Raw genomic sequence first — 22,497 nt, 5'->3', positions numbered from 1 at the left:
TCGCCGCCTACTGCAAATTCGTGTAGGTCGGGCTCAGGGGTATCTTTAGCTTCAGCACCGACACTATACTATGCTCGTGAACAAGTGGCTCCCCCCTTTGCATTCAAGTACCTTCATAATATACCCTTCTAGCTCAACCGCATGAAGACGCTACCGCACCACGATTGAGATCCACGAGCCTCTTGACGAGTTCCTCGCGAGCCTGGGGCTCAAGACGAAGGCTAACCTTTAAGGAGTAACGTATCTAAGCAAAATGACGAGCAAAGTGAATTTATATCTGGATATTGATATACTACCATAGTATGTACGAATCATTCCATTTATTATTGGAGCCGAATAAATACTATTTTGATAATAGCGTTGTGTTCGACATATATTACTTTAAACTATATCTAAAGTAGCAATATAGTACTACGGTCGACTACGGATCAAGCTCACGCACGTTCCAGGCGCGAAACACTGCAAAGCGTCCCCCGAAGGTTGCAACTGCAAACTACTATAGTGTTTTAATATGAGTGTTAGTAAATACTATCAGCCGAAGCTCTTTGTGCAACACGGCTTTATCAAGTGATGTTAGACGAAGTTACAACCACCACACCACTTGATGTACGCAACCCAGACGAAAAGAAGTCGAAAAGAGGTGCGGACGAAGAACTATTGAGAGACGCGACCGACGTCGTTTTTATCGAGACTGTCGGCGGCGTCTCATTAATGAATGCCTCCACTACCAGCACAGAGCAACTGACACGTATTTAGTGTTTTTGTGCTTACAGAACACTCAGATCTTGATGAAAAGCTGCTAAGAGTATTTCTAAATGACCTTCGAAAGCTGAAGTCACGAGTGCACGAGCAAATCCTCGCCAAGCACGAAGAGAAAACTACTCACACAAGGTTCTTCCTGTCTCGCTAACCAGTATTCAAATACGCTAAATGGGCATCCAGGCTTGAAACGTATCAATTTTACACCATTTTTACTACTACCAACTCGGCGACGCCACTTCGAATAATTTCAGAGCTTCCTCGGGCTTGCATGATTTGTCTGCACGAACACTACAAGGTCTGTGAAAATGTCTTGTCAATAAATGCCAGCCCGCGACGTACGCTTGCTCCCTAGTACTGGTACTACTCACTATACGCAGCAAATGTACGTCCTTGCCGTATTACACCCACTCTTCCGATGCCTAGTCTTGCTTCGACGGCAACTAGCTGCAGTTTCTCTTATCGTTTTCGTTTTTCAGTGAGGTACATTGATGTCACTTAGTGGTGCTAACGACTTCCTATGTCCGTTCTAACCATCGCCCCTATGTCGGTAGTTAGCCTTCTCCAGGTCCTAGCTTACGCTTCCCCGTTACGTGCCGGTGTCCTTACTGACTGTCGGCCACGACGTCCGCTTGCGCCGCGTTGTCCTCGTGTGTTTTCCATTGTATCATGTCTCCATCTAGGTGGCGGAGTACTTTCCTCCATTTCCCTGAATCGGTGCCCGTGTCAGCCGTGTACTGTTGTACGCTCGTTCTGCTTTCGAGCGCTGTGTTTGTCAGCTCCATCGCCATACGGTTGGCTTCTTTGGCGCGGTGTAGCCATTCTACTTCCCGGAGCCGATCCACGATGCGCCGACTCCTCCAGTAGATTTGTGTTAAATGCCGTGCCTTTGGGGGCTTGCGTTGCCGATGCTGTGCAATCAGCATCTTGTTCGTGCTCACCACCCATAGCGGCCAGTACCGCTTCTTCTCGCACGCCTTGAGTCCCATGAGGAGCCCTAGGTGTTCCGCTTCCGTGGTCGTCGGTGAAGAGCTGGCGTATGACATGTGCCCGCTCCAGTTGGCCCCGCTCGATATGTCATTACAGCTGACAATGATCGCCCCGCAAGCTCCTGATCGTTTTGTTCCTGCCACCCGTCCGGCCACGTACAGTATGTACCTGGTTCCTCCCTCGGCGTGATCCATGTGTCCCCTCCCGAGTGAAGGGCTCTACCGGCAATCTTCGCCGCCGTCGCTCCAACTACTAGTGATGGCGCTGCCCGTCAGTGTGCCTGGACAGTATTGTAACCCTCTCGCAGCCGCTTGTTAAGGAGTGCCCCGTGGTGCCCTTCCGTGATGTTGTTCGACTCGTCAAAGTGGTTGACCCGCCACCGCCAAGCTGCGTGGAGATAAATGGCCACCCCAATGCGCCAGCTGCTCTCAACGAGCAAAGTCACCTCCTCCGCAATCTGAGGGCGCAAGTCCATCGCTTCCCGTTGTACTGTAGCCATGCTGCCCCATACGCCTGCCGGTATTTGCGTGAGTTGCATCCCGAATACCTCCTGCTGCAGTCCGTCGTCTGTCAGTCCGAGTTGTCGCCATGGCTGGAGTAGGTGCCTCCGTAATTTTTGCGTCGCTGGGCATCCCCAGAAGACGTGTTCCAGATCCACGTCCAGCAAGTGTACACAGGATTCATGTGGGCAGCCGATCTTGTCGTGTCGCCTGTCAAACATCGAGGTGCTCTGAGCTTGAGGCGCAGTAGTAGTTGTTCTCCCCACGGATTGAGGCCCACTACTCTCCGGATGCGTTTCCATTCGAGTAGTGCAAGCCCTTCCGCCATTTGTGGGCTCCGTTCCTGTCATTTTTTGGCTCTGCCGTCGAGGTCTATCGCCCCTCGACGTCGTTTCGCCGCTGCCACGCGCTCTTTGTACTCACGGCGAGTCCGTGTCCACCTGCGGCGTCCCGCCCAGTGCAGTTTCTCTTATCGCAAAGAACCATCGGGTGAGTTGGCTGTCCTCCTATCACAGTGCTTATCTCTCAGCTTCGGTGAGCACCTCCTGGATGATCGACGTGCACTCGTCAAGCTGCGTTTCGTTCATGACGAGTGGTGGTGCCAGACGGATGATGTTGCCGTGCGTGGGCTTAGCAATCAGCCCCTTCTTGGCCAAGTTCATGCAGAGCTGCAAGGCGTCGGGCTGGTTCGGACGTTCATTGATGATGATCGCGTTCAGCAAGTCTCGGCCGCGCACGCCCTGAAGCAAACCCGCCTTGAGAGAATACGCTAATTGCGACGTTCACCACGGAACTTGTTTCCGAGCTTGAAGGCGTTCTCAGCGAAATTCTCCTCCATGATCACCTCCATAGCCGCCATGGCGACCTTGCAGCCGAGCGGGTTGCCGCCGTACGTGGATCCGTGCTGACCAGGCTTAATTATGAGCATCACCTCGTGGCTCGTTAGCACCGCCGAGACCGGGTATATGCCGCCCGAGAGCGCCTTGCCCAGAATCAAGATGTCGGGCTTCACGTTGTCATATTCCGTCGCCAGCATTTTCCCCGTACACTCCAAACCGGTCTGCACCTCATCGGCGATCCACAGGATGTTGTGCTTGGTGCAGAGCTCGCGCACGCGCTTGAGGTAGCCATCGTCGGGCACGACCACACCCGCCTCGCCCTGAATGCGGTGGGTGTACTCGATGGAAATTTCGGCTAAGCTCCAGTGATTGAGGTAGTGATTAAGCCCTAGGATGTGATGCAACGTTGCCAAACAACCGAACACAGCTACCTCTTCGGATACTGGGGGCACCTTACAATTTGTATTTCTTGTGTGCTGCACACGTCACTCCTGAACAACCGCGTCAATCTTCGTGAGCCCAACGCCGAGCTGGTACCGGTGTTGCATGGATCCGTGCGGCTCTTTCGGTGCCGTCTGCCTCGCTGCCAGGCTCATTGGCCGCATGCACGTGGCAAGATCCAATCGAGGCGAGCGATTGCCGCATTGGCCTCGCATTCACACGAGTACCTGTCTTATTCACGTGCGTGTACACGCTTGCTTGCTTCGTCCGAGCTCATTATCAGGTTTACTGCTGCGCTGTCGACAGACACGTAGAGCTGTGACAGGCGTGCCTCTTGCCATCGCCAACAAGTGCGTTCCAGAGCCTTGGTGGCCGCTCCCTCCACCGCAGAAACAAGTTTTGGCTGTGGTAGCGCCATGGTTCAGCTTGGGCATTCACGTCCGCAACCACTCGATTGATGCAAAACCCCAGAGCAAACTCTGGGCCATTCCTCAAAACGCATCGCAAGTAGAACGCCAAGACTCGAAGAAGTCACCATGGACAGCACACTATCAGCCGCCACGCGGGTGCTGAGCGACGAGAACAGCAGTCTGGTGTATGCGTCCCTAGGCAAAATCGTCTCCACGGGCTTGCTTCTCGGCATTGTCCACGTTCTCACCGGTCCGGACCACTTGAGTGCTCTGGCGGCCATGTCCAACGGCGGTTCCTGGAGAGCGTTCGCGCTGGGGCTTCGTTGGGGCTGCGGCCACTCTCTCGGGTTGATCATCATGGCTGCCATCTTCTTCGCCGCGGGTCAGACCATCGACCTCGACGCGACCGGCGAGTATCTAAATTACGTCGTGGGCGTGTTCATGATCGCGCTTGGCGTCTGGACCGGCAAGAGCGTGTATCGGAAATATCACCTCAAGTTGGCGGAGGAGAAGGCAGGCGCTACCATCGATGAAGAACTCGGTAGTGGATTGAACTCCGGGACACCCACACCGACCGTCGTGAGTCTCAAGCCGAAGCAGAAGAGAGCACGGTCGGCCAATGCTAGCACCGTAGCTGCGACTCCAGCTGTGAGATCTCCAACGGGGTCGTATGCACTAATGATCCACGATACCAACGATACCGGAGAAGTTGCCGAGCCACCTGCACCAGCCGAGAAACTACCTGAAACATTCAAGCAGAGATACTGCTCCAACCTCAGCTTCGAGAACCCATTCATGCAAAAAGTGGCGGCGCTGTGTGTTGGTGTCGTGCACGGCATTGCTGGGCCTGGTGGGATCTTGGGTGTGTTACCAGCAGTGGTGCTCAACAACTGGGGCAAGTCGACGGCGTATCTGGGCTCCTTCTGCGTGGCGTCGATCCTCATCATGGGCGTGTTTGCGGCGCTCTACGGCGAGATCACCCGTCGGCTGGGTGGGAACACGCCCGTGATGGATTTCCGGATTGGTATGTGTTCATCTGCGTTTTCATTCATCGTTGGGTGTCTGTGGATCATCTTGCAGTCGCTTGGTGTGCTGGACGACATCTTCGGGTAGGCTGCGGCTTGATTGAGGTCTAATTAGCGTGCAACAACGTTGGAATACGACGCAGTTGTACGAGCAAATATAGTGCCTGAAGCTTGCTTTATCAATAGTTTGTGTTCTGATCCGAGACATTGAGGAGGCCTGCGTGTTGGCCATTCGGCTGTTTGAGCGCGATCTAAGCACGCAGCGGTGTTTGCTCGTCCACTATGAGCATTCGAGTGCACAATTCCGAGCACTTCGAGGAGCTGCGTCAAAGTGCGCTCAGTAACTCATCTCTATCGTCAAAGTGAGTCTGCTGTAGTCTGGAATTTGTGCCAACTCTCATTTACTGTTGAAATCTGCTTGCGTCTAGGTCGCGTTCGACAGGGTCACCTTCCACGAATGGCAGAGGTAAGGTGACAGCCTCAGCTCTATCCAAGGAGACGCACATGGTAAGGGCCGACCGTACGGCTAGATCGTGCAAACTTTCTCTCACCTCGCAGCTTGTTTCTTGGCTCAGAAACGCTTGGCGATGAAGCATGAGCTCTACGTGAAGGAGCAAGAAGCCATGGAGAAGAAGCTAGCGGAGGCGATCGCGGAAAACTTACAGCGACAGAAAAGCAAGAAGGAAGGCCAATATCTGAAGCTGCAACAGGAAGTAGAGGTAAGAGGACACCCTCCAGCTCCCAAATACCGCTAGTTTCCGAGAACTCACGGGCAATTTTGTTGTAGGACGGGAAAATCCTCGCGAAGGAGCTGCACGAAAAGCTGGAGCTGCAGCAGCAGTCCAAGACCCGTCAGTTTTCTCGCATGCACGAGGAGTGGACAACGGAGGTGTACCACAAACTGAACGACCCCATCTTGAACAAGGTACACGCCATGGACGGGAATCAGCGGAGTGACGAGAAAGCCGACGCGTACCAAAGGTTCCTGGACATCACCAACAAAAAGGGTGGGCTCTTCCGCGACATCATCATTGAAAGCGAATATAACCCGCTGAGCGACGCGAAGTTCTTGAACCACCGAGCGAAAGTGGATGATCCCGTGAAGCGCGTACTTCGGCGACGCGAAGAAGAAGACGCCATCGCTCGGGATGGAGCCAACATGTCGAACGAAAACGGCGGAGAGCGACCTGTCGTGAAGGAACACTTCGTCGGCCGTCCCGACAACTTGGACGTGAAACTCTGGTCCAATGGCGTGTTCGAGAGCACCCCGTACGGCTACTTCCACAAGATGATGAACAGCACGGCGAGCTCCGAAGGGTCCAAGACGTACGCGTCGCAAGTAAAGTTGGACCACTACAACATTGAAAAAGGCCCTGAAATTCTTCGTCAAGAACTCCCTAAAGGCAAACGCACCAACTTTGACGGCCACAAGATTCCAAAGACAACCATCCAGTTGACGTGAGCCAATTAACAGCTTGAACAAGGGCTCTTTTTGAACAATTTCACGGTTTACCCTGCAACACGTTCAAATTCACCCGGGATTCTCTGCCGGTGATCTTTCGCATTTACTTGTTTGGTACTTTACAGCTCCCAAGTTCACCGTAAAACGGCAAACTAATCGGCGACGTGCTTTTGCAAGACCCCACGGTCCTCAGTCACGGAAGTTTGAGCTCGTGCCAAAATTAAGACAAATTAGACCGAGGTAAGAGCAGCAAGCATGCCTTTCTGACGTTGATGGTAGCTTTGAGAGCCTAGGCGCGAAGGTTTCCATTCGTCTCGTCAAGTAAAACGCAGACAGGTCCAGCAATCTACCATAAAAAAGGAAGCTCACCACGGATTCTACATGTACTGCAACAAATAGAGATCCACGGGATTGTGGCACTGCATATTCGACCGAACGGGTTCTCTCGGCAGTGCCTTGCTGAGCTACTGACATAACTCGCGACACGAGTCGATCCTTCTTTTTACCTTCTTCTTTTACGTTTCCGAGAACAGCTCAGCTCTCACAGATATCTATTAATACGAAACAGCTTTTCTACGTGGGGAGCTCATCTGTAACGTGAATGCGATCATTGCGGCTAGAAATGATTGACGTCCTGGCTCTGAGAGATACAAACGCTGGCTTCAATGTCAGTGGCGACAGCTTCACTCGTTCGTCGGCGTAACTGCTGCATACGACGCAAAACTCAATTGAGGAGTACGCGTGCGATTGCGGGTTAGTCACAGGGTTCCGCCAGCCCCTGCCCGATCACTACGAGCGATCATCTGGCTGAAGCAGCAGGATTTTTCCAGCCTTTGACTCAAGAGCTGCGGCAAAAAGTGGCGGCAGTCTGCCGTCTGGTCGCGCCTGCAACTCAGTCACGTAATCCGCATGCCGTGGGACGCAGGAGGTTCCGAAAACGTCGCAACCCCCCCCGTCAACTTGGCCTGCATCTGCAGACGACACCACCGATCGTTTCCAGCTCTTCCCAGTCTAATCGTTCGCTATCCGTTGAAGGACTGTAAAGCTGCAGTACATGTGTGCTAGGAGCAACCCCTGGGTATAACGCTATTCTCAACTGCAACCAACAGGTCTCTCACGGACAGAAAAAAAATCGTTACCTACCTCCCGCACATAGCCGGCCGTTGCTCGCAATCCGACGAGGCTCATGGCGATGGCTGCCAGCACTCGCCAACCGGCAGCTCCGGCCTCAAGTCTCGCGTGGCGGTTCTTCGACGTCTCCATGGACGACCACTCCACGCGGTGCCGAGTGCCAATTGATGGCATCGACAGTAGGGAGACAGCAGAGACCAAGGCCGCCACTCGACGGAGGAGACCGCGGGCCCATGTGTTCGACCTGGACGCAGGCCCCGTGGCTCGGCTGGCTGTTCCTCTACGCGTTCGTGCTCTTGTACTTCTCGGCCAGTCGCTGCGTGGCGCTCAAGGCGCTCGTGGCCAAGTACAGCAGTGCGGCCGACTACACGGCCGGCGTCAAGGCCGCAGCATTAGCACTCGGATTCCTAGAAGATTTCGTGTGCACGACGTACTTTGCAACTGCGTTGTGGCTCTTTGACACGCTCAAGCAGGCCGCAACGTTCGGCGTGGCCGCGCGCGTCTTCGGGGGAGTCGCCACGTTCTTCGTGTCGTGGGTCTTGTTCTTGGCCCTGATGGGGCCGTTCGTGGCGGACTTGCTGCTGGTGGTGCACCGAGACATGAGGTTCACGAGCGGCCTGCTCGCCACGGTCATCAGGGAGCGAGAACACTTGAAAGACGCCCCGATCTCGGACGAGGAGGTGAACTCGGGATACGTCAACGCCGCCGGACTGGTCATGGTCTCGACGTTCTTTGCGATAGCGCGTACGTGGGCGCGCTGGACGGACTTATCTCAGTGGAACCCGACGCACCTGGTGTCGAACTGTCTGGTGCCCAAGCTCGTCGTCCTGGAAACTCGCAGTGTCAAGTTTCTGAACAAAAATGCCGTCCAAGACCGCAACGCGGCGGAAGACAAGCTGGAAGAAGGGATGGACAGCTCGGAAGTGACGGCTTCCTCCTCCAGCGACGAAGAGACCGAGCTGCTGCTTTCTCCAGCGAAAAGCGGCCAACAAGGCACGTGCCGCCACGCGGTCCGAGTCGCAGTCGCCGTTACTGGGCTGGGAGTGATGTCTGCTGGCGTCGTAGCGGTTCGATCCGCATGCTCGCCTCTGATCGCGTACTCGGCGCTGAACGCGACACTCAACGAGGTGCTCTTCCACGCCTTGCAACCCGCTCCGATAGACGCCACACTGACAAACATGCTCGGCGACCAGCCTTGGGCTGAGATGTACATTCACAAGACCGAGAAGCACGAGCTTTTCGGAGACGACTCGATCTACCGCCGCACCACAGGCTTCAAGGGCGACCTCGCGTTCGACGTCAAGGTCTCAGACGAGAACCCACCCAATGTGCTGGTTATCGGAGTCGAGTCTTTCCGGTTTCAAGACTCGCGCTACCTTGTCGGCGAGGACGATCCGTCCAACTTGTTCAAGGGAACCGACATGACCATTACGCCCAACTTCGACAGGTGGGCCAAGCGTGGAGTTGCTATGCGCAACATTTGGACAAGCAATCCTACAAGCCGCTCCTTGGAGAGCGTGCTGTTCGCACAGATCCCATACGACAGCGCTGAGAAGACTGGTATCACCGGCGGCGCAAAGGATACCAACCTGACGGGCTTACCGCAGCTATTCACGCAAAAAGGATACGAGACGTACTTCACAACGGGGTCCTCAATTGACCTGGACGGCTGGGACGTGTTCCTCCCCAACCATGGCTTCGACAACGTGTGGGACAATAAGAAGATGATGAACCTGGCAGAATATCACCTGGGGATCTCTCCTGACGACTGGCTCGGCGAGGCTCATCGCGGATTGAACTGGGGCGTCCACGACGACCTCAGCTTCCAGCTTCTGGGCGATTTGATGATCAACAAGACAAAGGAACAGAACGAGCGCGTGGCCAAGGGCGAGCCTAAAACGCCGTCGTTCATCACACACTACACCATCTCGAGCCACGCGCCTTTCGACTCGTGGCCGAAATGGTACTCGGAGGTTGGCAAGCCCGACTTTTCTCCGTTGTACGAAGGAGCCAACCACGCCGATATGATCCAGAGGTACCTGGAAGTGAGGTACTTCTCCGACATGGAGCTGGGCAAGTTCATGGACCGCATGCTGGACGAGGGCATCCTCAACGACACCATCGTCCTCATCACGGGGGACCACGGCCAAGCCCCAGAAGCCGACGTCACCAACACGCACGAGGAGTCCATGACGCGAGCCGCTGCCGCTATCGTCGCGGAAGGGCGACTGGGCGACGCTGTGGGGCTCGTGCTCGACGATGTAGTGGAGCACTACGACTTTCTCAACACGCTGGCGGACATCACGGGCGTCCCGGATGGAGGCTTCCTGCAGAACGGCGTCGGGCGGTCGCTCAAGCGCAAGGTCCCGTACGGCAAGCGCGTGGTGTTCAGCAACGAGCCCAGTCGCAAGATGTCGATCGTGCGCGGCCACCGGCGTCTGCGCTACGACCAAGTGTCCGATTCCGTGATGCTGCACGACACGGAGAGTGACCACGCCATGACCACGAACCTGTTCCCCAACCTCACAGCCGAAGAGCAGGCGGAGTGGACGACGTGGCGCGACAACGGGCGCCAGATCACTGCCTACTACAAGAAACGCTGGGAAGAAAACTGCCTGCTCACCGTCAATTGCACGGCAGATAACTAAACACTAGAGCAATATGACAATATGAACGAAATATACCATAGCACAGCAAAAGGCAACTTGACCATCAACTTCAACTTCAAAACGGCGCGTTCTGATTGGTGAGCTTCTTACATCTCATTGGCCAAAACTCGCATTTGCCGAAAAGCTCCGCAGAGCCACACGACTCAGAGCATTCATGCTGCTGCGACGGCTGCCGCTCGCCTGCATCTCTCTACGCACCCCGGCGTCAGTGCAGCGCGTTCGATGGCTCACCACGCGAGCGGGTCCTCCTTCTTGCTCCTCCCGAGATTTGAGGATGTTTAACGCGCTGTCGGGCGAGAACGAACCGTTTCCGCGAGAGACCTCGGCCACCCCAAATGTATTGAAATGGTACGCGTGCGGGCCTACAGTGTACGACAAGGCGCATCTGGGTCACGCTCGAGCATACGTTAGCCAGGATATTCTTCGCAGGGTGGCGGAGCGCACGGGGGGCTACAAAGTGCAGTTGGTCATGGGGGTCACGGACGTGGACGACAAGATCATCCAACGAGCCAACGATCAGTGCGTGGGCTTCCAGACGCTGGCCAGAGAGCAAGAAAAACAGTTTTTTGAGGACATGGCCAAGCTCTACGTGAAGCCGCCGACGGCCATCACGAGAGTGAGCGAGCACCTGCCGGAGATCGTGAACTACGTCGACGAGATCGTGACGAAAGGCTTCGCCTACGAGGCTGCAGATGGTTCGGGAGTGTACTTTAATACGCAGCAATTGGGAGACAGGTACGGCAAGCTGGACCCGAGACGACAGACGCAGCAGGACGAACAGATGCAGGCGGAGGCGGTGGCTGCGCTCGAGGAGAGCGACGTGGTGGGCGAGGAGGAGACGGTGAAGAAGGACCCGAGGGATTTTGCACTATGGAAGGCGGCCAAGACACCAGATGAACCGGCGTGGCCATCACCGTGGGGGATGGGGAGACCTGGGTGGCATATTGAGTGCTCAGCCATGACGCATCATGTGCTGGGGGACAAGTTGGACGTGCATACCGGCGGCGTGGATCTGCGCTTCCCGCACCATAACAACGAGATCGCGCAGTGCGAAGCGCACAATCATGGACCGCAGTGTGGACATGAGGAAGAGTGGTGCAAGCACTTTGTGCATTTCGGACATTTGTACATTCGAGGACGGAAGATGTCCAAGTCGCTCAAGAACTTTATTTCCGTGAGGGATTTCTTGCAAGATGGACATACCGCTGATCACTTTCGCCTGTTCTGCTTGCAGTTCAAGTACCGCGCCAACTTGATCTACTCGGAGGACCGAGTACGTGATGCAGAAGCGGTGGCAGATCGTCTGCGAGGTTTCTTCCGTAGTGTGACGGCGTATGGAGGCGATCATCAGGTTGCGAGCAGTAGTGTTGATACGGATGGGGTCAAGTCGAAGCGCTGCGAACCGCAGGATTTGGAGCTGCTAGACGCACTGTTCGCAACCCGGGTGCGAGTCGACGAGGCTTTACTAGACGACTTGGACACGCCGCGCGCTCTATCGCTTGTGCTGGACTTGGTTTCTCGCGGAAACACGTACTTGCTGGCTCAAAGGGGTGACGCAGAGGCTCCTGATGAGGTGCTGATCTCACTGACCGATTACGTGTTGGAAGTCTTGGACCTCTTCGGGCTCGAAGGACTTCACGCCGAGTTCTCAGCAATGATGCGCCGTCGATTTGTGGCTCCAGGACAAGTACGCCAGCAGAATCAAGGCGATGATCTGGTCAGTAGGGACGAGCAGGAAGCACTTTTGCGGTCTCTGCTGAAATTCCGCGCTGCTGTGCGCGAGGAAGCGCTGCGGGACGCGAAACAACCGGGCAATGCTCGTGTTCTTGCTCTATGTGACACCCTGCGGAACGAAGAGCTGCCTCCGTTGGGCATCCAGATCGAGGACCTTGCACCAGGGCGCTCTGTGTTCAAGCTACTCTCGCGTGCTGAGCGGGAGGCCGCTCAGACTGAGGCGGAAGAATCAAGCAGGACGGCGCAAGAAGACGATACAGCGCCTGCTCTGAGACAGAAGCAGCGTGAGTTCGAGGAGCTGATGCAGTTCGCACCGCTCGAGCTGTTCAGCAAGTCGCCGGAGTTTGCTGGCCGATTCGACACGTTCGATGCCGATGGATTCCCAACGCACGAAGGTGGCGAGCCATTGACCAAGACTCAACGCAAGAAGCTGGCGAAGAAGCTGGCGAAACACGAAAAGTCCTACACCAAGTACTGGGAAGCAAGAAAGAAGCAATGAACAGTAGCAGCTGCAGTTTTCAAAGTAATAGAAACCAGTAACAGACAGACCTGCAGTCACTGCTGACTGCACTGCAGCGTACAGACACAGCGCTGCTACCTTAGCAGGCAATGGCGGGCGAGTCGGCATCCACGTACTTGACAGTAGTAGCAGTGCTCTGCGTTGGAACGTGCGACGGCGCCTTCGACCGCACGTACGAGTACCCGAAGCGCTGGTTCTTGCGACGGTGGCGGACCAGCACCACCGCAGCGACGACAGCTCCGCAGACAGCGGCAAAGATCAGCGCCCCCACGGGCAAATTGTTGGACGCGTACTCGTACGCCGCCATTACTGCCGACTTGGCGCTGTCGAAGCACACCGTGTCCGTGTACATGAGAGTGCTGATACCTCTGGCCTGCTGGACGACAATCATGCAGTCCTGGTCACTAAACTTCCCTCTCGTGTCCTCCACTCTGTAGCGCACGTAGGCCATCGTGTCCACCTCTCCGTCCGCGTCCGTCGCAATGTCCTGCAACTCCACAGCGTCGTACTTGACATGGAGCGAGTGGGTCCTGATGAACGAAGCGGGGGCGGCATCTGCAATGGTGCGTTGCAGAGCCTTCCCCACTTCTCCCTTGTGTCTGGGCAGATCCAAGTGTTCCAACAGGTCGCACTCCATCTCCACCTCGTCCGTTGCCGTACTGTTAGCACAGTCCATCGTGAGCCTCAGCACTGACACATAAGGCCGCTTGGTGTCCATCATACTGCTCTGGAAGCCGTAGTCCACCAGCAGATACACCCTCATGACTTGACTCACATCCGTCTCCACGAGCTCCAAGTTGTTCTCCTCTCCTTGTCCCGTGCCGATCTCGATCTCCTGCACCTCCTCTCGAGGCTCCGTCTTCTCAGCCTTGAGCACCTGCAGCACCGACGCTTTGAGCGCGGTGCGGCCCACTTCTTCCTCGTATTGCTCCATGAACTGGACCACGAGGTCCACGACTTGGTCGCTGCGTTCGTCCATTGGGGAAAACTCGTCCGGCTTGTCCACGGGCGCGGCGGCGATCAGTGCTTCCTCTCCGTCCAGCAACTCGTCCTCTGTGACTCCTTGGCGCTCTTCAGCCACGTTCGCGACCTCTTCCTGGCTCTCGGGGGTGAAGGCACTCGGAATCGCCGCCTGGTCGTCCAAAACGTCGTTCAGAGGCGCGAGCTCCGGGACGTTCTCGGCCACAGCGGAATGCATGGCCACTGCAGCCAATAGGAGGACACAAGTCAGCGAGGAAGAGCGGCGAGAAGGCTGCATTTCGTGGTCACTTGTGTTCGTGTGCAGGAAGATCGGCGAATGGCCAAGGGATCCTTTGAGGCGCGTCGCTTTAAGATCCGACGTGGTGTACACCAATGTAGCCATATTCATTTGGAAAATTTGGAAATGGATACGCTTTGGTGTTCGAAGAGGGGAAAACACGACTGCAGTGGTCTTCATTCGTGCTTCACCAACGCTATAGAATCTCTGCGAACTGTACAGTTACGCTTTGCTACCTGCGTTGTAAGCTTTACAGCGCAACATGATACCGACATGTTTGTATTCTTTGGCATTCTGACAGTCCATGCATCGCTTTAGACCCTGGCTTCTCCGTCGGTGTCTGCGCCTGGGGATATTAATCCCCTGGCCCTCGACTCCGATTTCCCCTATCAGTGTGTATATCCTTGCAAATTGCAAACTCGTGCAACGCGATTGTACCATTGCGACATTAACCAGCTGCCTCTTGCTTCTCGATGCCTATCTCCGAGGGAGAAGCCTTTTTTTAGTTTTGTCTGTTGAATGTCCAAGGCAGGCGTCGACGCCTGAGGCTCTCCGAAAATGTTACCCATTTTGAAGGCATCGCCCACGCTCAGAATGAAAACGAAGAAAAAGAGAAATCTATGCCGCATACAGTAGCTGCACCGCATACACTATGCGGTGCATCTTGGTTGTTGCACATGAGCTTGTACAGTATATGTACGCCCTGATCCCCCGATCTGCTGCATGCGCCAATCGTGGTCGTCGGCGTGTGCCTCGTTGCCTCGGGCGCGTGCGGTTGCATCTTTCTTGGGCTCAGAAAAACTAGTACATGATGTACGGTACACCATAACAATTCATCTGAATTTGCCTCTGACTTTCCGACCCAGGGACTGTAGTACATTCATTTGAGCCGGTAACGTAAGCAGAGAATCTGGATCTGATCACAGCTGGGGAACTGATCGAATCAGCCAATAGGGATGATACTGTACCTGCGGCGACAGTAACATCCTAACATCCTAACATGTACGGTACATGATGTTCATGTACCAGCCTGATACAAGTACAGCATCACCAAGTAACTTTGCAAGTTTACAGCATAAATTTTGTCCACGTCGAGGTGATCACGGCCCGTGATTCGTGAGCTCCTGCAAGTTGTACTTTACATGTACTGTAGCCTACTATTAGTAGTACATACATGTACAGTGTAGGAACAGGAATGATAAACACCTGTCTCCACTAAAGCAGCCGCTTAATGCTAAAACTACACTTCTGTACACGTATTATAAAAGCTAAGTTTAGTTATATTTCCAGGTGCAATTTCAGATTTGGGTGGATAGATTGCCCTCGAAGCGAAGCTCGAGACGCCACTTTACTGCCTTTGGTGCATTTTATGCGGTCGTATAAGGACGTAAACCTTTGTGACGAGGCGCGAATGCACATTCTGTAAGCTACCGATGCAGTACATGTACAGTCCCACGATTTGTTGACGATGCCAGCCCGCAGCGTGTACATGTCCTTGCGCTCAACGACACGAAATGCGTCGATCTTCGGGATTTGCACGTTGGAGTGACTTGCAGTAATTATACGTGTGTCGGTTCACAATGCTGTATATGCTGTATAATGGTAAAGATTAATACATATTATACATGTACCAACTTACCAGTGCTGTACATGTACTCACGCATCAGAGCAGACGATGGAAGTGAGTTCATGTACTCGAGCTCATGGCCCCCACTCGACACACCTTATGCGAGTAAATAGAGCCGCTGGGTCAACTACAGATTCTGATCTGAATTGCATTGTTCGTCTCCAGACTCTAGACAATCGCTGGTGGGAAAGTCCACGCCATGCTGTCCGATAGACAATCTGGTGGTGAGCCGTCCAGGCACTGAACTATTGCACTGTTACACGTATATGTAGTATCCGAGTCGGAGGCTCCGACAACGATTAAGAACCGCGGCAAACCGTACTGAAGCCTTGAACCGCCGTCGGAAGATCAGAGTCGTGTTGGACTGAGTGAGTGGTAGCCGCATTGATCCGAAGACTGCACGGCCAGCTCATAGGTTGTGAGTCACAAGGACCGAGGCAGCCAGTTCGGTGGAGAGAAATTGGTGATTTCGACAGATGCCCGATAGAATATCTTGGGCTTTGCCCAGGAGAGCTAATCGGATAGGCAATCCTGGTTTTCTGTCCTCAGGAGAAAATGGCTCTGTATGTACCAGGACACTGGCCAACGCTGTTCAAGTTTTTGTATGGTCAGTTCCCACGTTTGGCATTTCGGAATCTACCAACTCCCAGTCACTCAAGAGTTTTCTTCGTACCCCGGAGTTCCGTCGAGACAAACAGTCATGCGGTTCAGCGTCTTCCTCACCCTCTTCGTTGCCACGTTCATCGCGTGCACCAGCTTCACCAGCGCCGACAATGCGCGCCACCTCAAGGGCAGCGAGCTGACTGCGGACAGCGAGGAGCGTGCTGCTAACTTTGGGCAGCTCGACGAAGCCACCAAAAAGCTGAAGGCGGATCAAATCGTCGCCCAGGCTGTGAAGAACTTTAACATTGGCAAAATCAACAGGGCAGCGGACGCCATGAAGGCAGGTGCTGGAAAGGCGGCTGAACTCACCACGAAGCAGCAGGGCCAGATTACCAAGATGGTGGCGGCGGCGGCGAAGAAGAAAGTGCCCTGGTCCAAGACCAAGAAGATTATCGTGGGTGTGGTCGGTGCTACTGTCACTGTGGCCGGTCTGTACGCTCTTTACAAGGCGTATTTGTCAAACGGCGGCACTGCTACCACTACGATTTAAGCGGCGCTTGTGTCGATCTCGAATGGTCCAGGTACTTTACTTTGGAGTCAAGTACGCTTTTTCGAATATTTTTCGTAGGAGGTACCATATCTACATTTCGGTAAGAATGTGATTAGCATACGTCGTTAGATGTGAATCCGAAATACACGCAAACCTTCCATTCTCTTTAGCTTCACTGAGTTGCCATTTTGGTTCGCGTCTTTGAAATATGTTCCTGTTTTCCATTCCTTTCTGATTCATAGTGTTCCGTCAGGTTGTCCACGGTAATTAGCAAGTGTAAACACAGTCAATGCATCTACTACAGTAAATTCTTACCCGTAGTATCCGAACTCCATCAACTGTCATCAATCACGTTTTTCCTTGCCTTAGCAGTTGTATTCCTGCGTGTTCACCTTCTTCAAGCTCCGTGGCCATGGCATCAGCTACAGTAGGACATTTTGAACTTCGGTTAGTGCACAAATTGTGTAGCACAATGCACTGACCTGCAAAACCCAATCGTGGCTTGCGACAGCAATTCTCTCGTACATGTAGGTACATCAGAAGGCATCTAGAACGGTTGATACTTTCTAAATGACCGTTTGTACATACGACTAATGTTAATCATGTTCACCCAACCAAGTTTTTGTAAAGTATTATCAAAATGCATTCCCATTTATTTCGCGAAAAGTGATGTTCACTACGAGCGCACTTTTGACAAGAAGCCTCGGTTCGCTACACTCCAGCATAGTAAAGATGGACACAGTCATATACTACGTAGTACACTGTTGCCCAGATCACCGGGGAAATCCACCTCGATCCTGCCACGATCACAATCTTGATTGTAGCGACCCTCGCAATCCCCACTAACTATTATATTGCCAATTTAGTGCGCAGACATTGTATTAATATTGGTACACGTACAAGTCATCTACACTTCCCAAACTCAGCCGTATATGTAGATTCGTCGAACAATCGCCTTGTCGGACCTCACACAGACAGACAGTGGCTGTGAGATTCTGCGGCGGAGCTTCCGATAATACCACGACAGTGAGACTCAGCGAAATAGATACACTGGTAACTGTATCATGGGCGCCAGCACCATCAGACAAACTTTCGTAAAACAGGTCGACGACAGCGATATCGTTGGCTACAATACAGAGATAGCCTCAAGAGTGCGGTGGTCGATTACAAATTTACTGCGTGAGTTTGTTCCAGTTTAAAGGTAAATGCCAGTCGCACTGCGGCTTCTGCCGAAGCAATCAAATCACATTTCGGAGTACACCAAAATAATACGAGGGAAAAGCTCGTGATCTGCTTGACGCGACGTGAAATCTCCTCGGAAAACTGCTCATTTCCCCTAGCATTTTGCCTCGTTTTTTGGTCATCCCCATTTTCCATCGATCAGCGAGCGGGCATTGCTATACTTTCTCGGACGTCCCAAACTTCCTATGTATAGTTACGTTTTCGCATTCCTTTGACAACAAGAACATATTTACTTGAGTTTGTATACACTCGCATTCATATTCCTTACCATCAACACTGGACAATCTATCCGGATACCGGATCTCATTAGGCGCGTTGAACCTTTTCCATGATGGATGGCCTCAAGATCGGAGCTGCAACATGCACCGCATTAGAAACAATTGATCATATAATCTGGGATTACTAGGACGGTAGACCTGACCAAGATACTTCTCCAAGTTGAAAGCCTTAAGTTCGCTCCACGCAGAAAGACTGAGATTCCACCGACGGACAACGCTCTCGACAAATTATTTGCAGTGCAATGGGCCAAACCAATACGGTTATCTCTCGCAGCAGTGAAACTCCTGGCCAAGTCGTAAACCTCAACAGTATATCATTTCCCAAGCGACAGCACACCTAGCACGATCCAGACCTACCTTGGCAAAACTGTTGGTCGCCTCGCAAGAGGCAAAGCCACAGCACAACCTCGACAGACGGACTCTTTGTTAGGACGTATCACTACATATCAGGCTTCTATAGGAAAAAGATAATGTCGACCAAGTGAGGCAGTGAGGTTGTGTACATTCGGCTGCTCTGCTTGGGTTTCGCGAAAATGTTATGTCGTTGCGTAGGCACCATGTTGCGTGAAACACTATGACTGTGTGCACTCTCCAGATTAAAATTATCAAGTGTGATACTGCGTCTCCGATGCACATCAGCACCTCGTGTTGCAGGAACAAGCAATCCAGGTCTTTTACAGAGACTTGACTCCACGGCCACATTGCTCGTCACATTTAGCCAAATACGGATATGAGAAAACGCAATGCTCAATGGTTTCAATTGCTGTACACGACTCTTGAACATATTGTTGCACAGCAGGATTCAGTGCCTTCAAAACTCATTGTGAATGACAGAAACCAAGCACTGTAGTAGCCAGATCACAATTGATAGTGTCGAGTGCGCCCACGCATCGGATGGACGGGTTGACTGAAGAACCGTTGTAATAATGCTTACGACTCGGATACATGACAGTGATTTTCTCGACTCCGCGTCTTTGCTTTTCGCGGATAGATGTTGAGGTATTCTACGCGCGGCCATTAGAAACAAGTGGAAGGTTAGACCAACAATTTGCTGGGGGTTAGCAGATCTTGGTAACAGGTCAATGCACTTACAGGACATGCGCTTTACCACATCTTCTTCTTCTTCAGATTCTCTACGATTGAACGGATATTTGCTTGGATTGCTTTGATCAACCCCCCACCGTCTCAGTAGAACAGGAAACATTCAACCATATAATATTTCATGTCGTGGCAGCAGTGAAGATGTTGAGATACTGCCAAGTTCTGCGCTACAAGACAATTGAGAATTGTCCGGATTTTGTGAGACTGGTGCTCTGACGGTCGTACAGTGTTTCCGTGGCAGGACATGCCTGATAGCAAGACTCTCAGTCAAATGAAATGGAATCAGACATTGCTCAAAAGGTAAATCAAAAATTATTTTAAGAATAATATTAAGGCAAGCGAAATGGAAGCACTAGTACTGAGTACTGGGCTTCACCTCGAAATGGGAAGACGCTTACATTCACGAACCCGGCGACGGGTAAAGCGAAGCGAGAATGGGAACCTGTCGGAGTTCGTGGTCTTCGTGCCTTAACGGCTGGAGGGTGATCAATTCGAAACAAGCAAAATTGTATTGTTTTGATTCACTAGAGAGATAAATACGAATTGTCGTTACTGAACCGTGGCTTCTCCAAAATGAAGCTCAACAGTAAAGTACCTGAGCCATTCGTGAACTACTCAAGCGTCGCTTAAACTGTAGTGGTTGCAGTGCCACCGCCGGTCTGGAACGTCTTGTAAAGAATGTACAGGGTGGCCAAACTAGCAGCAGTACCGGCCACACCCACGATGATCTTCTTGGTCTTGGACCAGGGCACGTTCTGCTTCGCCGCCGCCTTCACCATCTTGACGATCTTGGTCTCTTGCTTCGCGGTGAGCTCAGTTGTCTTGCCAGCACTTAGCTTAAAGTTCTGGACAGCCTTAGCGACGAATTTATCGGCCGTCAGCTTTTTGGTGGCATCGTCCAGCAGCGCAAAGTTACCAACACCACGCTCTTCGCTGCCCGCAGTCAGCTCGCTGCCCTTGAGATGGCGCGCATTGTCGGCGCTGGTGAAGCTGGTGCACGCGATGAACGTGGCAACGAAGAGGGTGAGGAAGACGCTGAACCGCATGATTGTTTGTGTCGGTGGAACTGCGGGGTACGAAGGAAACTCTTGAGTGACTGGGAGCTGGTAGATTCCGAAATGGCAAACGTAGGAGCTGGTCACCAAGCTTTTGCTGCAACACTCATAGGTACTGTACTTCGAAGTAAGTAAGAGAGACATTCGGAACGCCTTCGGATCGGCCTCGCCTTTCGTTAGCCTTTTGGGCACCATATGCTTTGAAGAAATGACCTAAAAACGCACATCTGTTAATACTGGTATTATTTTGTATCCACTCAATTTGTTCTACATCTACTCGGGTTATTTTGTATCCACGCGAGTTGTTCCAAGCCGCCCACGGACTCCGTGACGGAGAGCAGCGCTCGCGAAAATATGAGTTAGTCTACGTCTCCTAGCGACTCACGCTCTGGTCAGGTCCCAGTACGGCTGGGAATCCACTTGCCAACCTTGATTGATTGGAGCTCGCCATCCTTCATGGATGGCAACCAAGTATCTTGGGTTGCGAGTGAAAGGGGGTTTTGGGCTTGATGCTTTCCTCCTCGTGCATGGCACGTGGCTAAACTAATATCACTTTGAGTTTTACTCGCAACTGCACAAGCGTTCGTCCTCTCCTTCTCTTCGTTCAAGTACTCACTCAACGCGCTAAAGCTGTTAGAAAACAAACGGGCGTAGACAGCAAATGGATTGTGAGTGCTCGAGGTGGGGCCAAAATCTGTGCTCGTAGTTACTTGGATACAAACCGTCAGGAGCAGCGAATAGTCCTAAAGAAGGCCGTTTTTGCTGCCATGGTAATGGTGGGACTTGCAACAGGGCCTATGGAGACTGTTGGCTTTCAGATCTAGATTATTGACCAATCATTATGCGTCTGCATCGCACATATTTGCTCGCGAGCTGAGGCGAGCAGCCCAACTTTGCTCCTTGGCTCCTCAGCTCGTGGAATACTTGAGTTGTTCTGCATTCGCTCGAGTTGTTTTGTATCCGAGAGACCGGATGCACGTTAACTCGAATTAGAACGGAATCATAATCAGCTTTAAGCAACGTGGGCCGTCGCTTTTTGCTCCCCTTATTCTTAAAGAAACTCTGCGCCTCCACCGCTAGTACCACCCGCCGTTCTTCATGTCGGAGCGTTCCTGCGTGCGTCAATAAGGGTCTACTTATTTGTTTTCGCTTTTAGGTCATTTCCTAGAAGCATGTGGCGCCCAAAAGGGAATAGATAGGCGAGGGCGCGTGCCTTCGGAAAAAAGGTTGCCGGGATCAGGGATCAGAAACGATTGTGTATATCCGGTTGTACGACGGCCTGAATCAGGTCACCTAGTCACCTGGTCACCCCGTCAACCAATCTCATCTGCCTTCTTCCGACAAATGGCGATGCAGCGGATGCGCCAGAATACTGCGGAACCTGTTCCGGTAGGGGGGAATCGACGTCACAGGCTGTGATAGCGATGATACTTTTCTTATCGCCAAGTTAATCAGAATAACACACAAATAACCGGCTTTCTTATTGCTCAAGATCAAAGCAGGATCTTGAAAAGGGAACGGTAAAAAAAAAACATAAACAACTTACCTGGGGACGAAGGGAACTCCCAAGCTGGTCGGACACCGACTCATTCGAGCTGGTCGAGCGCCGACCGTCGGAGAGAGCTGGTTAGAGGGAGGCGCTCACGGATGTGAATCGCGGCTGTACATGTATCAAAACGCCATTCCTGGTCAAATGGGAACCGCAGCAGCACGTTGACGTACAGTCTACCGTCCTGGTCGAAGCGGTGTTCCCTGCTACATGTACATGTACTGATCGAAACAGTTAAATCTGCGCGGACTAATGTCGCTGGCTACTGGCTTGATCACAGAGAAACCGTCATCTTGATACACCTCGCCTCATTGGCACACCTCCACGCAACGTTGAGCAGCCCCCACTCATCGATGCTGTCGCCTCGTTGCCCATAATCTCTAACCTTTCGCTGCGGAAGTGATCACCTTCGAGGTCGCAGATCAAGAGTAGTGCTGTCGACGTCAAGAGTCGAGATGAAAACTGGACATCACCGTCCAGGGTCGTCGGCGTTATTATAATAGTTATTTTGACATCCGCTGACACGCAGACGGTCTGAGTCCGTTTATTGGACAAAACGATTATGCTGGGGCCAATCAAAGAGAGGAGAAGATATGAATGTGGCGTCTACCAAAACGAAGGAGTGACTTGTGCCATGAATAAAACTTCCTTTCAGCCTCCCTGTGCTGCTAGCAGACACGTGTAGCAAAGATTAGGTGATGCGCAGAAGCCGAGCCTATCGGTCGCTAGCATTGCACCAACTGGCCATGTCGGC

The 22,497-nt window shown here is 52.8% G+C and overlaps 8 protein-coding genes across 8 annotated transcripts; 5 read left to right on the top strand and 3 right to left on the bottom strand.

Annotated features, from left to right (window-relative positions):
* Window positions 1–2,767: 2,767 nt before the first annotated feature.
* Window positions 2,768–3,806, bottom strand: KRP23_12194 (Ornithine aminotransferase, mitochondrial; the record flags this gene model as incomplete). The annotated part of the gene is made up of 3 exons (XM_067882780.1): window positions 2,768–2,989; window positions 3,094–3,476; window positions 3,770–3,806. 3 exons carry the CDS (start codon window positions 3,804–3,806, stop codon window positions 2,768–2,770), a joined length of 642 nt encoding a protein of 213 aa, XP_067739802.1.
* A 259-nt stretch (window positions 3,807–4,065) lies between these two features.
* KRP23_12193 (uncharacterized protein) lies at window positions 4,066–5,052 on the top strand (the record flags this gene model as incomplete). Its single annotated transcript, XM_067882779.1, has 1 exon — window positions 4,066–5,052. One exon carries the CDS (start codon window positions 4,066–4,068, stop codon window positions 5,050–5,052), a length of 987 nt encoding a protein of 328 aa, XP_067739801.1.
* A 194-nt stretch (window positions 5,053–5,246) lies between these two features.
* Window positions 5,247–6,426, top strand: KRP23_12192 (uncharacterized protein; the record flags this gene model as incomplete). The annotated part of the gene is made up of 4 exons (XM_067882778.1): window positions 5,247–5,326; window positions 5,393–5,471; window positions 5,540–5,683; window positions 5,752–6,426. 4 exons carry the CDS (start codon window positions 5,247–5,249, stop codon window positions 6,424–6,426), a joined length of 978 nt encoding a protein of 325 aa, XP_067739800.1.
* A 1,364-nt stretch (window positions 6,427–7,790) lies between these two features.
* Window positions 7,791–10,205, top strand: KRP23_12191 (uncharacterized protein; the record flags this gene model as incomplete). Its single annotated transcript, XM_067882777.1, has 1 exon — window positions 7,791–10,205. The coding sequence occupies one exon, from the start codon at window positions 7,791–7,793 to the stop codon at window positions 10,203–10,205; it is 2,415 nt and encodes an 804-aa protein (XP_067739799.1).
* A 175-nt stretch (window positions 10,206–10,380) lies between these two features.
* KRP23_12190 (Cysteine--tRNA ligase, mitochondrial) lies at window positions 10,381–12,459 on the top strand (the record flags this gene model as incomplete). The annotated part of the gene is made up of 1 exon (XM_067882776.1): window positions 10,381–12,459. One exon carries the CDS (start codon window positions 10,381–10,383, stop codon window positions 12,457–12,459), a length of 2,079 nt encoding a protein of 692 aa, XP_067739798.1.
* Window positions 12,460–12,559: 100 nt separating this feature from the next.
* KRP23_12189 (uncharacterized protein) lies at window positions 12,560–13,678 on the bottom strand (the record flags this gene model as incomplete). The annotated part of the gene is made up of 1 exon (XM_067882774.1): window positions 12,560–13,678. One exon carries the CDS (start codon window positions 13,676–13,678, stop codon window positions 12,560–12,562), a length of 1,119 nt encoding a protein of 372 aa, XP_067739797.1.
* A 2,387-nt stretch (window positions 13,679–16,065) lies between these two features.
* KRP23_12188 (uncharacterized protein) lies at window positions 16,066–16,518 on the top strand (the record flags this gene model as incomplete). Its single annotated transcript, XM_067882773.1, has 1 exon — window positions 16,066–16,518. One exon carries the CDS (start codon window positions 16,066–16,068, stop codon window positions 16,516–16,518), a length of 453 nt encoding a protein of 150 aa, XP_067739796.1.
* Window positions 16,519–19,765: 3,247 nt separating this feature from the next.
* Window positions 19,766–20,185, bottom strand: KRP23_12187 (uncharacterized protein; the record flags this gene model as incomplete). Its single annotated transcript, XM_067882772.1, has 1 exon — window positions 19,766–20,185. One exon carries the CDS (start codon window positions 20,183–20,185, stop codon window positions 19,766–19,768), a length of 420 nt encoding a protein of 139 aa, XP_067739795.1.
* Window positions 20,186–22,497: the final 2,312 nt, after the last annotated feature.

Source organism: Phytophthora ramorum (genome assembly GCF_020800215.1).
Source record: "Phytophthora ramorum isolate Pr-102 chromosome Unknown Phyram_PR-102_s0014, whole genome shotgun sequence".
NCBI lineage: Eukaryota > Oomycota > Peronosporomycetes > Peronosporales > Peronosporaceae > Phytophthora > Phytophthora ramorum.
This window is presented reverse-complemented; position numbering and strand designations above follow the sequence as displayed.